The 14,667-nt window shown below is 44.7% G+C and overlaps 1 protein-coding gene across 1 annotated transcript; it reads left to right on the top strand.

The window, feature by feature from the left end:
* Positions 1–1,709: 1,709 nt before the first annotated feature.
* Positions 1,710–10,706, top strand: LOC310742468 (16 kDa beta-galactoside-binding lectin-like). The gene is made up of 4 exons (XM_083572007.1): positions 1,710–1,846; positions 6,234–6,313; positions 9,485–9,656; positions 10,349–10,706. Exons 1-4 carry the CDS (start codon positions 1,838–1,840, stop codon positions 10,493–10,495), a joined length of 408 nt encoding a protein of 135 aa, XP_083428133.1. The 5' UTR covers positions 1,710–1,837; the 3' UTR covers positions 10,496–10,706.
* Positions 10,707–14,667: the final 3,961 nt, after the last annotated feature.

Here is a 14,667-nt window from a genome sequence, read left to right on the forward strand (position 1 = left end):
GGGCGATAATGTTCCAAAGATTGCCAAAAGATTCCAGCAAAGGCAGGGCAGAACTCTTCCTGGGAAACAATCCGTTCCTTCTCTGAAGGTGCTTTCTTGCTGCAAGGTCTTTTATTCCACAAACAACTGCTTCTTTGACTCTGCCCAGATATGCTTGCTTTTCCTGGACCGTTAAAAGATCACTTTGCCATTTTTGCCATTTTTTCAGAGTCTCTGGAGGCATCATTAAAGGGATGTTTATTAATTCAATTATCGAAAAGACTGCCGGTTTAAGATAAGAAGGCAGCAGCATGTTGACTCAAGTTCCGCGAAGATGGAAATCTGGAAGCTCAGACCTGTGCCTTAACAGATGTGTCTTGTGATCAGCAATGATGTTGTGCAATGTAATGAATTGTGCTTGCTTACAATTTGCCCTCATTTGGGGCAAATTTGGGCATAGGCACCCCCAGTTATTATTTTTAAACTTATTTTAGATATTGGGGGGTTTACTTACATGCCCTTTTCAGTGCCTTGCAGATAGAGTTGAGCTTTGGGCTGGACAGGAATCAACGCAGTCCTTCACAGAATACTCTTAGATGCAATGGGTGCATGATTTATGGTGTCCCAGAGCTAATTTGGGGGGTTACATCCTGATTTTCTTACTTGTTATTCTCATTTGAGGTTCTTCGCAAGTGTTACACAAGCACAACAACCTTGATCAGAGAACGTTGGTCCAGTAGGGGTGGGCGAGTCTGTAAAATTTGGTTTCTTTCCTTTTTACAGTGTCCGGTTAGATTTCCACAGCAAACTACCTTGAAAAAATATCCCCATGAAAATTCAATAGTATATCTGTGCGAATTTCTCACAATACGCACACTTTTGTATGCAGATTTTTAACGTACAGATTTTTGCATGACGGTTTCCCTAATACCATGCATTTTTATGTTACGGTCACAATATATGCATTTCTGTACCACGTTGGCTGGAGAACTGCATCACAAAATTTGGAGAAATGCAAAGCTTGCAAGATTCTTGTGTTTCAGTTCATGTATTAGTTTGAGAAGTGAGAATTAGGTAGTTTCTGACTTAAATGCAAACAGAATCTAATTTACCACCCAGAGTGGCTTGGGGCAACCCAATCAGATGAGTGGGATACAATTAAAACAACAACAAACCCCTTTGCTTGTCTCCAAAGGGACAGAGACTTCCAGCCACAGAGACATACAATATGGGGTATACCAAAGCATTCCTGAACTTTAGAGTTCAGGAACATATAGACTTTTTAAAGCTTTCTGGTTAAGCTGCACTTCCAACTTTTGCACAAATCTTTGTGAACCAGGAGCGTTGACCATGCAAGGCTACTTTTGGGTCCTGCCCTACCTCACCGAAAGCCAATAAAAGTGATTTACATCTAAGTCTTTCCAGTGTCTTATGCTGCCTGCTTTTCTGCTGGCATCCAAAACCCAGATCAAACAATGAACAAATGTTTCAGCAAATGCCAGCCAGGAGGTTGCTGGCATCGATTGCACGCAGAAATAGTGTCAGCCGCTTGTGTTTGTTATCAGTGTTCCCATTCATCTGAAACAGGTTAGAGGTTTGGTTTTTTTGCCCATTGACTCTGATTTCCCCCAGCTTGAATTTCTGGATATCTGAGCAGACCCTCCACTCACAACACACACTTTCAGTCATGTGATGCAGTTTGCCCAGCTATTTAAAAACAGCTGGGGGGGGTCTTCCTGGCTGAGTCCTTTAAAAAGGCAGCTGCCTTGACTTCTTTCGCTGAGTCACAGAGCTGAGAATAGAGGGAAGAGAGCCTCGCTGCCTTTATTCACTGGCTGCACCCTAGGAGGACGGTGTCATGGAGTGTGTGAGTCCTGGATTGTTACTGTTAGGACAACAGGCTGTTGCTGCTGAGGTTGCAAGACGTGCTACTGTAACTGAGCAGGGCTGGAGAACTAAGGGGCATTAATAAGTAGCCGGTCAGAGGCAGTAATGGTTCTGAATACCAGTTATTGGAAACTGTAGGAAGGGAGAAGGCTCTTGTAATCAGGTCCTGGTTGCAGATTTCCCACGGGCGTTTGGTTGGCCACGGTAAGAATAGGATGGTAGGTAGATTAGATGGGTCCTTGGCCTCATCTAACAGGTTCTCCTGATGTTCTTGGGTTGTTCTCTTTGGAGAAAAGTTAGCCTGTTTCCTGATAACTGTTGTGCGCAACTTGCATTTCTTCTTGTTTCTGGTTTCTTAAGTGAACGTTCTTGGTGCTTTGTCAGCAGGACTGATCTCTGTTGATGATGCTGTGCCACTGATCACACACACACACACACACACACACACACACACACACACACACTGCTCTCTAAAAAAGATTGGTGTCTTGTCCTAAAGAGCTTCTTATTTCAGGAGAGACAAAGGTAACTGAAGAGATGAATGCATGCAACAACAACAACAACAAAAAGACTTTTTTGCATGATCAAAGGGGATGTGAGCCAAGGTTTTAAGTAAGGACCTCACAGAATAAATGGGATTTCTAAAACCCAGTGTGTAAATTCACCATACTGAACGATGCTCCTTAGCATTAAAATTTCACAGTGAATCTGATGGCTTCCTTTTCACAGGATAAAAGGTAAAGGGACCCCTGACCATCAGGTCCAGTCGTGGCCGACTCTGGGGTTGCGGCTCTCATCTGGCTTTATTGGCCGAGGGAGCCGGCGTACATCTTCCGGGTCATGTGGCCAGCATGACTCTGGTGAACCAGAGCAGCGCAGGGAAATGCAGTTTACCTTCCCGCCAGAGTGGTACCTACTTACCTACTTGCACTTTTGACGTGCTTTCAAACTGCTAAGTTGTCAGGAGCAGGGACTGAACAATGGGAGCTCACCCCATCGTGGGGATTCGAACCGCCAACCTTCTGATCTGCAAACCCTAGGCTCTGTGGTTTAACCCACAGATCTAACTCTGAACACATTTAGGGTTCTGATTTGGACTGAAGGAGTGGTGCTGGGGAAACTAGCAACTTAGTGCTGAATTGGCACAAATGCTGGATAGCTCCGTCCGTTAGAGCATGGTGCTGATCATGCCAAGGTCTCAGGTTTGATCCCCATTCGGGACAGGTGTGTGTTCCTGCATTGCAGGATGACTAGATGACCCCCAGGGTCCCTTCCAACTCTGATTCTATGATTCCTATGAAATGGCAGTCATGCTTTTTGCAAATTGCCATTTGTTCCAATTTATCACCAAAGAGCGGTTTTTATAGGGGGTAATGGCAAAACCGCTTGGATCTGTGCTTGCTAGGCATGGGGCAAGCCAAAGTGTGGACAAGCCCTGTCTATTCCTACCTGGCTTAGCTGCTGCTGCTTCCTTGGTCCTGTACAGTCATACCTCGGGTTACAGACGCTTCAAGTTGTGTGTTTTTTCGGCGGGTTACAGACCGCCGAAACGCGGAAGTACCGGAATGGGTTACTTCCGGTTTTCGGTGGTCTCACATGCACAGAAGCGCTAAATCGCACTTTGCTCATGCACAGAAGCGCTGAATTGAAACCCGCACATGTGCAGACACGCTGCTGTGGGTTGCAGACGCTGTAGGTTGCGGACGCACATCCCGCACGGATCACGTTCACAACCCGAGTGTCCACTGTATTCTCATTTCCATTTTCTCAGGGACTGCATGCATTGGTGGCTCGTTCAAGAGGGGCTGGCTGTGGAATCTGAACACAAATTTTAACTGCCACGGCGATCACTTGTTTTGGGGCTTGAAGGTTTGTTTTTAGAGGTAGCTGGACAAAGAGGATTGATCTAGTTGTAGGTAGCCAAGGCCATCTTGGTTTGGAGAGACCTGTTACACAAAAATCCCTGGAGGCCTTTGCCCACCTGGCCTGGGACGCCTCGGACTGACTCCAGCTGCAAAATCTAGGCTGCTGAACTGATTTGGGGTATTGCTTAGAGGGGTTTGGGGGGGGAGGTTGTTGCTTGTTTTTTATATTAATTTTTTGTATCTTAACTTTAGATCTTATGTTGGTAGTTCGAGCTCACCCAGCTGTGGGAGAGATTCTTCTGCTGCGGAGGGTTGGAACAGAAGGCTTGCCATATGTCTGGAATTTCCAGGACATAGCCGGGATTCGGTAGTCAGAAACAGTGTCAGGGCGGAAATAGCTGCAATGTCCAGGGAAATCTGGACATTTGGCAACCCATGTTGGAAGTGTAGATTTTGGTGGATTTCATTAAAAACAGCTCAAAAACAACTACTTCTTTTGAGATAAAATTCAACAACTTTGTGTCCGAATTTTCACTTTTTAAAATATGGCAACCCAATAATAGAGGAACCTGGGAGTCCCTTCCATCTCAACATTTCTATGATTCTATGTGGAAAGTGTTTAATTTTGTTGTGTATTTTGAAGTTTTATTTATTGTTTATGACTACTGTAATTATGACGCAGGTGGCGCTGTAGGTTAAACCTCATAGCCTAGGGCTTGCCGATCAGAAGGTTGGCGGTTTGAATCCCCACGACGGGGTGAGCTCCTGTTGCTCGGTCCCAGCTCCTGCCAAACTAGCAGTTTGAAAGCACGTCAAAGTGCAAGTAGATAAATAGGTACCACTCCGGCGGGAAGGTAAACGGCGTTTCTGTGTGCTGCTCTGGTTCACCAGAAGCGGCTTAGTCATGCTGGCCACATGACCCGGAAGCTGTACGCTGGCTCCCTCGGCCAATAAAGCGAGATGAGCGCCGCAACCCCAGAGTTGGTCACGACTGGACCTAATGGTCAGGGTCCCTTTACCTTTACCTTACTTATTCTTACAGAAACTGCTCTGTCGTCATTTGGTAGTATGTGCTACACACACACACCTTTACTGTAATTATGCTTTCCCCCCCCAGGTTGTAAGCCGCCTTGCTCATGGCTTTAACTATGGAAAGGTAGAATACAAATAAAATTATGCATTTATGGGGGGTGTCCTTAAGTTCTCACAGTGGCTGGTTGGCTGAAGGACAGAGAAGGGTGTGTGGCCCACCATGGCACTGTGCAAATTATGACGGTAGCTCCACCCACTTCGGCCTCTGTCCCCACCCACCACTTGCATGTGGCCCCTAGAAAGTTACCAAGAAGTAAATGTGGCCCTCAAGCTTAAATAGGTTCCTATTTATTGTCTATTTATTTATTGCTGGTTTGCTTCCTTTTGTCCTGTCTTGTAGCAACTGGGAAGTCTGCTCCTCCATGATCCATACTTTCTTTTCTTTCTTTTTTTAAATTTTCAAAGATCTTTATTGAAACTTAACATATATACCTAATAACCAAAATTCCCAATGATTCCCTCACATAAAATAAAATATCTAAATTACAACAGCTGCATAATTATACATTTAATTATAACCCCCCCTCTACTTCCCTCCACAGCAATTCGACTTCTTTATATTTCTTTCTACTTTTCCCCCCTTGCATTCTATAATAAATTATTTTTGTTAAATTCTGATTTTTCCTTCTTTCTTTATTGGTTTTGTTATTGCTTACCTTTTTCATTCTAAGCCTTTTAACATGTCATTTTTAGAACAATATTTTGACATATAATCTTCAAATTATTTCCACTCCATTCTTAACTTTTGATTTGATTGATATCTTATAATTGAAGTTAATTTTGCCAATTGTAGATACTCACTTAATTTACAAATCCTTTGTTGGTGTATCCTCAGATTTCCATTTAGTAGCAATCACTACCCTGGCAGCTGTTGTTGCATATAAAAAGATTGGGTTTTTTTCATATGTGGCATGTCTTTACTAATACATGAGGAACTTAAGAAAATGCTTAAAAAAAAAAACCTTGATAAAACCCCCCGAAGCTTATCTGTTAGGCTTGGTGAGCAAAGACATGATCCATACTTTCAATTTGGTTTTCTTGGTTTAATTTCCACTCCTCTTTCTCCAGGGCCATCTTACCCATAGGCGCTAGGGGTGCAGGGCACCCGGGTACTGGGCTCTCAGGGGCGCCAGGCCGAGAATTTGGGGCCCGAGAGTTGAGTCCGGGGCAGAGCCCACCCGTTGGTAGGAGCGTTGCGATGGGCTCTTCTGCACCGCGAGTTCGGGTGCGACCGAGCCAGTGAGATGCTGAGGCAGCCAGCTGGCTCTGCTCTCCTGTGTACCTGGGACTGGGCAACCTGGGGCTGGTGGTGGCGCCGGGCAGATCTTTTCACCCCGGCGCCACGTATGCTTAAGACAGCCCTGCCTTTCTCTCCTGAATCTCAAATAAGTCTTTCCTCTCCTGCTGCAGGGACTGGTTGCTACTCATCTGAAACTTCAGCATGGAGAGACGGTTGAGGTGAAGGGGAAGATCTTGCCCGATTGCAAAGAGTAAGTTGAGAAGGAGGGGAAAGTGTCTCCAAGTAATGCTGGGACTTGTGGTGCTTTTGCTCCTGCTTGTGGTGGGCTGAGGAACCTTAGGTTACAGGAGCCAAGTGGGGTCCTCCACACCTCTGACATACGGCCCTCGGAAGCCTGCCCAGAAGAGAACGCAGCCCTACCTTACAAGGTTGTTGTGACTTTAAAAAAATAATTTTATTAGTTTTTTCAACATCTCATTTCCAACAATCATATAACATAACTTCTTATCTTATGCAATGTTTTAGACTTCCATCAACACCTCTGATGATTTTCCGTTCTTTATCACTTATTCTGCATTTTTTAATTTATCTATTACTCTTAATTATCATCAACTAATAATTCTCCTCAAAGTCTTTCTTGAAATATTTCATACAGTCCTCCTTACAAAACTTCTTGCAGTCCTACTGGCGTAATCTGTTCATTACTATTACTTTTCAAATAGTTCATATATTTACTCCTGTCTTCTAAGAATCTCTGGTCCTGCAGGTTTCGAATCCTTCCTGTTAATTTATCCAATTCTGCATAGTCCATCAATTTCATCTGCCATTCTTCTTTTGTCGGTAATTCTTCTTGCTTCCATTTTTGTTGTGACTTATTGAAGGGGGAATGTGGGGCTGGGCATTGGCATGAGTTATGTACCGTACGTGTCATGGGGAAGCATGATTTAGGCTCCATCATTTCACCTCATCTTTCAGGCTTCAGGGAATCTGATCCCTCCCCCAGTGGCAGCCAGCAAGCAGACAAACAAGAGGAAATCTTACCAAGTAATTTATTCCATAGATCACAGAGACGAAGGAATGCAGCCTCCCTAAAATAATGGCATTGCTCCAAATAAAGTCCAACCCCCTCCATCCCTCCTAATCTACGTCGCCCTTATAATGGCTAATCTGAGCTTTCTGCCTCTGAGCCTTCTGTTCTACTACCTTTAATGCTCGCCTGGTCCTGGGCAGGGTGAATCAGGAATGCTCTCCAAAGACACTGAGTCTGTTAGTTATCTCTCCCCCAGTGTTTCTTCTTCCTGCTGTCCCTCTCCCAATATTTCCCATCTCCATTGCAGCCTCTGAACTATGGCCTTCTGCAAACCGCTGTTCTAGATCTATACTGTCCTCTTGTTCTTGGGAAGGTTCAGCAGAAGGGGGGAGCGTCCCCACCATTCCTCCTCAGTCCAGCCCCTGACATCATCAGTCTACCTGCAGCTTGAGACATATAATTGCTTCAGAATACTCTGCAACAATGAGTGGTCTAACCTGGTTTTTTATTTTAATTTTAAAATCGAAGTGTTTTCATGGAGCCCAAATCACACAGAAGATATTCTGGCTAGCATGTGTCTATGCCTAGTATAGGGAGCTGCATAGCAGTTGCTGCTTCTATGAAAATCCAGTAAGCTACTCACACATGTGTTTCTTCTGAACATAGGTGTGTCAGTTGAAACTTATAATATGGTTTAGCTCTGTAGATTGCATAAAGGTTGTCATAGCTTAAATATGACATGAGATTCTCTCTCTCTCTCTCTCTCTCTCTCTCTCTCTCTCTCACACACACACACACACACACACACACATTTTTATTAAATTTTCTTTTTTGCAATTTAAAATACTCATTTTAACATCCTTAAAATATCAATGACTTCCCTTCTTCTTTTTCCATGGTTTATTTTGCATATCATAAATCCCTGCATATTTTACAAAAACTAAACCATTCAGTATTCCATCATTTCATCCATCAAAACTTATTTACACTGTTGAATTTCTCTTAATGCTGCCAGCGTTTACAGGGGTACACATCCCCCCCATATATTCAATAAATGTTTTCCAGTCTTCTCTAGACGTATGTTGTTCTTGTTCTCTTATTCTATCTGTTAAGTCTGTGAGCTGCGCATATTCTGTCAGCTTAAGTTGCCATTCTTCTTTAGTTGGGACCTTGCTCGTTTTCCATTTTTAAATATGACATGAGATTCTCCATCACAAACCTGGCTTGATGTTGGTACAAACCTCATACCAGCCTCATCTCAAAACGTGCCCTGAAGGTATTCAGGGGAGCATCGTGAGTTCCTCACGCCTTGTATAAAGGTCATTGCATGTACATCAAGTTGCCAAGTAGAGTCTATTCCAGGCATAGGCAAACTCAGCCCTCCAGATGTTTTAGGACTACAACTCCCATCATCCCTAGCTAACAGGACCAGTGGTCAGGGATGATGGGAACTGTAGTCCCAAAACATCTGGAGGGCTGAGTTTGCCTATGCCTGGTCTATCCCAATTCTTGGATGGGGGCCATCAATAGACCAGGCATAGGCAAACTCAGCCCTCTAGATGTTTTGGGACTACAATTCCCATCACCCAGTGCAGTCAAAGCTCACAAGGGTGAGTTTCATTCAAACATTTAATTTGCAAAATGGTTGAGCTGGGTGGGAACTCTGGGGGAAAGACAACAAGAGCTACTGGAATTGCTCACCTCAAGCACCCCTCCATTCCCCACTAAGATGCATTAGCAAGAAATATTATAAATACACCAAGTTCAGAACAGTTGGTGGGCTCTCCTAGGTCCCAAGGAATCAGCAAACGCCTTAAGGACAGATCTATTCTGTCTCCCACCCCCACCTCAATTTCTTAACTTGCTATTAATGTGGGTTCTCTGGCAAAATTGTCAGGCCCATGCCAGGCTTTGAAAATAAGTTAAGGGTTCTGTCCCTCTCCAGATCAAGGTGTGTACGCATGGTAGGATTTGCTGCCTGCTAAAATTGTAATTTTACCGTCTGAAACAGCATGCATGGATTCTGCAATTTTCACTTTGTGTAATAAACTGAGCTTTCTTTTTTGATTTCCCTCTCAACAATCTTAAGGGTAAAGCTATTGGATTTTCTCTCTAAAAATTACTGGGTGACCTGTCTGGCATTTCGGGGGTCTTTAGGATTGCCAGCCCAGAATAAAACAATGTTATTGGATGTCAGGGGTTTTATTTAGGCAGGAATAGAGGCAAACACATACTCATAAACAGACACATGTTATAGCGCTAGCAAAAGACCCCAAAGCTCATGTTGTGGTGTGTGTGTGTGTGTGTGTGTGTGTGGACATATGTGAATGCTTGTCACACATGTGAATTCAGATACATACAGCAACAGTTCTGTCTCCCATCCTCTCCAAGATTTGTTGTGAATCTGGGCCAAGACTGCGACAACATCGCCCTTCACTTCAACCCGCGTTTTGACTGCAAGGGGGATGTGAACACCATCGTGTGCAACTCTAAGGAGAATGGGGAATGGGGAGAAGAGCAGAGAGAAAGCGACTTCCCTTTTGAGCAGGACGGCAAAGTTCAGGTGAGGGCTTAGCAGTGTATACCAAATGCACTTACTGAAGATGTGCAGAAAAATGCATATATTGGTGATGTTCATTTTATTTTTTAGTTGCTGTTTTGTTAGTGTTTTATAGACTGTGATTGTTTTGTTGATGATTATTTGACTGATGATTTGTTAATTATTTTATATGATCAATGCTGTGTTTGTGATGTTCTATTTTATTTTATTTTATTATGTCATTGCTATTTATCGTTTGTGAGCCGCTTTGAGATAAATTTGAATGAAAAGTGACACAGAAATAAAATCTGCTCATCCACTCCAATGAAGGCGAGTGGAACAGGCAGGGAGGTGGCTTTCCTGGGATTCCTGGCTCTATAATAATAATAATAATAATAATAATAATAATAATAATAATAATAATAATATAATACTTACTTTATTTATTATTTGTACCCCACCCATCTGGCTGGGCTCCCTCAGCCACTCTGGGCGGCTCCCAACAGAATATTAAAAACACAATAAAACATCCAGCATCGAAAACTTCCCTAATCATGCAGGGAGGCAGTATGTTGAGGTGATGAAGATGCGAATCAACACTCTCTGGACAGCCACTCGCACTGTCTACAAAATGGCTGCCATTCCCCTTTGGAGCATGTTAAAAAAAAAATGGTGTCTCCCACACTCGTCATGATTCTTTCTTTTGCTTCTTGCAGCTTTCCTTCACCTTTCTTCCCGGTGAGATCAAGGTGCTTCTGGCAGAGGGCCACGAAATCTCCTTCCTCAACCGGCTGGGCCTGAAGACCATCGAGTACATTGCGGTGGAAGGAGACTTCAAGATCCGAGTCCTCAAATTCCCCTAATCTAGTCCTCCGTCCCCGTCGCCTTGTTACATGGCTGAACAAAACTCAGTTGTGTTCTTCCAAAAAAAGTAGGCCGCTTAACATGTTCTATTTTATAACCTGGATGGGGAAACCTTTTTCACCCAAAGAGTCGCATTCCCTCCTGGGCAACCTCCCAGTGCATCGAGAAACATCTCCATGGTAAAACATGAATAAATTTTGGGACAGTCAACTGTGTAAGATATCCCGTTCTTCCACTCGCAGATGGTTGGAGTGTTGTAAGGTAGTAAAATCCTGACTGGGGCTAAAGGGAGTTGCAGACCAAATATTTGGAGAGCACCACTTTGGTATCAGCTGGTGTAGGGTGGACTTCAGGACAGAGCAGAGTTTGCTCAGAATCACCTTAAGGTTCTGGCTCTAGGTGAGGCTGGGAAGTGAGAGGCACAAAACCTTAGAGAGCAGCTGTGAACATTGTGGACATTGCTGAGCTAAGGCAAAATTTTCTATATGTGAACACAAAAGCTAAGGGCTCTCATCACTTTGGGGCAGAGGGAAGCAACCGTGAGAGTTGCAGTCTTCCCAACCTGCCCCCCGCTTCATCCATGTAGACAGTAAAATGAGGTTTCCTTGGACTCAAAAGGTTTTTGAACACTTGTGCTTGTTTGAGTGATGAGCCAGAAGCAAAAGGAATGTAGCTGCTCCACCCTTCTTGGTTTTCACAAATCCTGATCAGTGGAAACAGCTGGGAACGTTCTCTCTCTGGCCAAGGAATCTCAAAGCAGCAGATGATCTGAGTGGGAACAGGAAACAGTTTCACTCTTTTATATATCTGCAGGGTTGCAATAGCTGTGCATTGGCTATGCAGTACAAGCGTTACTTTCCTTTTTAAATTCAGGCAGGTAGCCGTGTTGGCCTGATGCAGTTGAAATAAATAAAAAAATTGTCCAGTAGCACCTTAGAGACCATCTAAGTTTGTTCTGGGTATAAGCTTTTGTGTGCATGCACACTTCTTCTGAAGAAGGGACACGGGTGGCGCTGTGGTCTAAACCACTGAGCCTCTTGGGCTTGCCAATCAGAAGGTCGGCAGTTCAAATCCCGGCAATGGAATGAGCTCCCATTGTTCGGTCCCAGCTCCTGCCAACCTAACAGTTTGAAAGCATGCCAGTGCAAGTAGATAAATAGGTACCGCTCCGGCGGGAAGGTAAACGGTGTTTCCATGCGCTGTTCTGGTTTCGCCAGAAGTGGCTTAGTCATGCTGGCCACATGATCCGGAAAAACTGTCTAAGGACAAATGCCAGCTCCTTCGGCCTGTAAAGTAAGATGAGTGCCGCAACCCCAGAGTCATCTGTGACTGGACTTAACTGTCAGGCATCCTTTACCTTTACCTTTTTAAGGTGCTACTGGACAATTTTTAAAATTTATTTCCTTTTAATGTCACTGTTACCTGGGAACTCTTTGTACCTTAACGTGGGTGAAACAATGCATGGCGCAATCTCCCCCTACTAGATTTTACTAGCCCTGATGGAGGGCGTGTAATAGGGTCAGGTGTCCTAGAAACATCTAGCTTAGAGCAACCACTAAGTACTGATAACCCAAATCCTGCAAAATTAACCCACCTCTTTTCTGCAGCAGTGATTCTTTGCCACACTATGCTCCACATAATTTCTCCTATACTAACTTGCCAATCTTTTCCTTCTCTATATTGACGTACCAATTGGCTTTCGAGAACTCAGGTTCCTGCTCTGTATGGTCGCTGGTATTGCTAAAGAAGCATTTCAGTTGGCCTTCTCTCCATGGAAGTTTTGAGTCTCACAGGTGGGAAAATGAAACACCACCGCCCATTTCTGGCACCTTCTCCCCCCTCCCCGCCTGTTTTGCAAGCACAACCAACCAGAATCCCAGCACCAAACAGCTAAGCGCTGTCTCTGAAATGCTACATCCATTTATATCATGTAAGAGCTTGTCAGTGGACTTGAGCAGTATCAGCCACAGCGATCTGCAGTGACGGTTGCAAGCTTGCATTTGTTACTCACGCAGGTGTGCCTTGGGAAACCTACCTGTTGTTGTTTAGTCATTTAGTCGTGTCCGACTCTTCATGACCCCATGGACCAGAGCACACCAGGCACTTCTGTCTTCCATTGCCTCCTGCAGTTTAGTCAAACTCATGCTGGTAGCTTCTAGAACACTGTCCAACCATCTCGTCCTCTGTCGTCCCCTTCTCCTTGTGCCCTCCATCTTTCCCAGCATCAGGGTCTCTTCCAGGGAGTCTTCTCTTCTCATGAGGTGGCCAAAGTATTGGAGCCTCAGCTTCATGAAACCTACCTACTCAAGGCAATCTGCATAGCCATCCACAGACCCTTGTAGCATGGGAAAGGGTCCTGCTCTTCCAGAGAGGTAGGAAATGGCTCTGTGCCATCCCACCTTGCTGTGGGGGTCATAGGGTTGCTTTGTGACACTTGTGTACACTTGCCTAGTGACCAGGGGATCTGGGGTGCATCTACAGGTGTGCATGTTTGCTATGGAGACAAGCCAGTGCACCTGTAGCATTTGTCTGTTGTGTGGTGCTATTCCAGGAGATCATTAGGACTGCCTGTGGTGGAAACAACAACTTGAGACAGGCCTGCAAGAATCCTGGGTAACTTTTTGATGATGTGGTGGGGAGTTGTTGAGTGGTGGTTTTCATGCAGGTTAAATTCTTGGCATCTCCTGATAGGGTTGGGAAGACTCCTGTCTGAACCCCCACATTGCTGCTGCTAGTCAATTTAGATCAGGGGTTGGCAAGGTTTACCTTGCCTGGGCCGGTTCACTCCAGTGGAGATCTCTCCATGGGCCGGATTGCGCGTGCGTGCCCGTGATTTTTGGCATCTGCGCAGACACGGTTTCCGGTGCCGCGGAAGCGAGTCCCTGCACTGCACTGCGCTGGTTTAGCACAGCGCGCAGGGACTCACCAAGCAGGTGGCTCAGTACGGGGGCCAGTCAAATGACCCCCATGGGCTGCTTGTGGCCCATGGGCCTTAGGTTGCCTACCCCTGATGTACACCATAGTTCACTGAACCAATTGGGGGATCGCAGTTGAAATGTTCCTCCCATGTTTAACAAAGGCTTGTGCACATAGACATCCAGTGCATCAGAGAGAGGTTCTGGCTTCTTCCCACTGCACTGCATATATATATATATATATATATATATATATATATATATATGCGCAATGAATGTTTGTTTGGCTACTTTACAAGGAGACAAGGACACCAAGACTCTTCTAAATGCAGGATGAGCTACAACAGAATAGTAGCACAATGCAGAGCCCCCATGAGTGCTTTAAGCAGAGAGGTGGGGTTGAGGATCCAGGGTAGAGGTCTGGCAAATGCCTGACCATGCATACTGCTGACACAGCTAAGGTTTTAGGGATGGCCATCTGCCATGTATGCTTTAGTTGAGATTCCTGCAGGGGGTTGGACTAGAGGACCCTCAGGGCTCTATAATTCTATGATTCCATGTTGGGATGGGAGATGGGGAGAGCAGAGGAAGGGTATGTGGTTTGTTGAGTATGTGGGGGGTGGGTTTACAGGCAGAAATGGATCAAGTCAGGTTGCTGCTGGAGCAACTGGAAGTTCAGCTACCAATGCACCACCATGTGGTCTTTTAGTGAAGCGAAAAGATAGGGAAGAAGGATTTGCTTCCAAAGGCACATCCAGATGACCTGCTTATTGAGAATTCATCCTGATTTTGTTTGCAAGGAGTGCAGATTATGTTGGCTGCTTAATGAGCATATATCCTCATTTGGTTGCAGGAAGGTTTGATGATGCTGTGTCAAAGGAAGCACTATCCAACACTTTCCAGTCCATTTTTCTTTCACCTTCCTTATCGTGAAAGTCCTCTCTTTCGGAGAAGCAGGTTTGTTGGGTGGGATCTCCCAATAAACTACAATTGTACACCCTGAATTTGCCCATGTGCAATCCCACCCGCAAATAGCAACACCCTTGATAAAGGCCAGTGGAGCCTAGCCCAAAAGGAAAGGATCAGAAGTCACACTCGAGGCAGGAAGAAACAATTGCACAGTGAACTATTAACCTTTAATTGTTTCCAAGTACACATCACCATCCTCTTTACCAATGTTGATCATTCATAAAATTTAAAAAACAACAACCCAGAGAATCATGACAATCTTTAGATGAGGCAGTGCAAAAACAAAG

The sequence above is a fragment of the Podarcis filfolensis genome (assembly GCF_964270895.1).
Source record: "Podarcis filfolensis genome assembly, chromosome: 9".
Classification (NCBI taxonomy): Eukaryota; Metazoa; Chordata; class Lepidosauria; order Squamata; family Lacertidae; genus Podarcis; species Podarcis filfolensis.

Excerpts from the sequence above, each read along its gene's own strand:
- LOC310742468 (XM_083572007.1), top strand. Across the intron at positions 6,314-9,484 it reads ATCTTGCCCGATTGCAAAGA|ATTTGTTGTGAATCTGGGCC; the intron begins GTAAGTTGAGAA and ends ATCCTCTCCAAG. Across the intron at positions 9,657-10,348 it reads AGCAGGACGGCAAAGTTCAG|CTTTCCTTCACCTTTCTTCC; the intron begins GTGAGGGCTTAG and ends TGCTTCTTGCAG.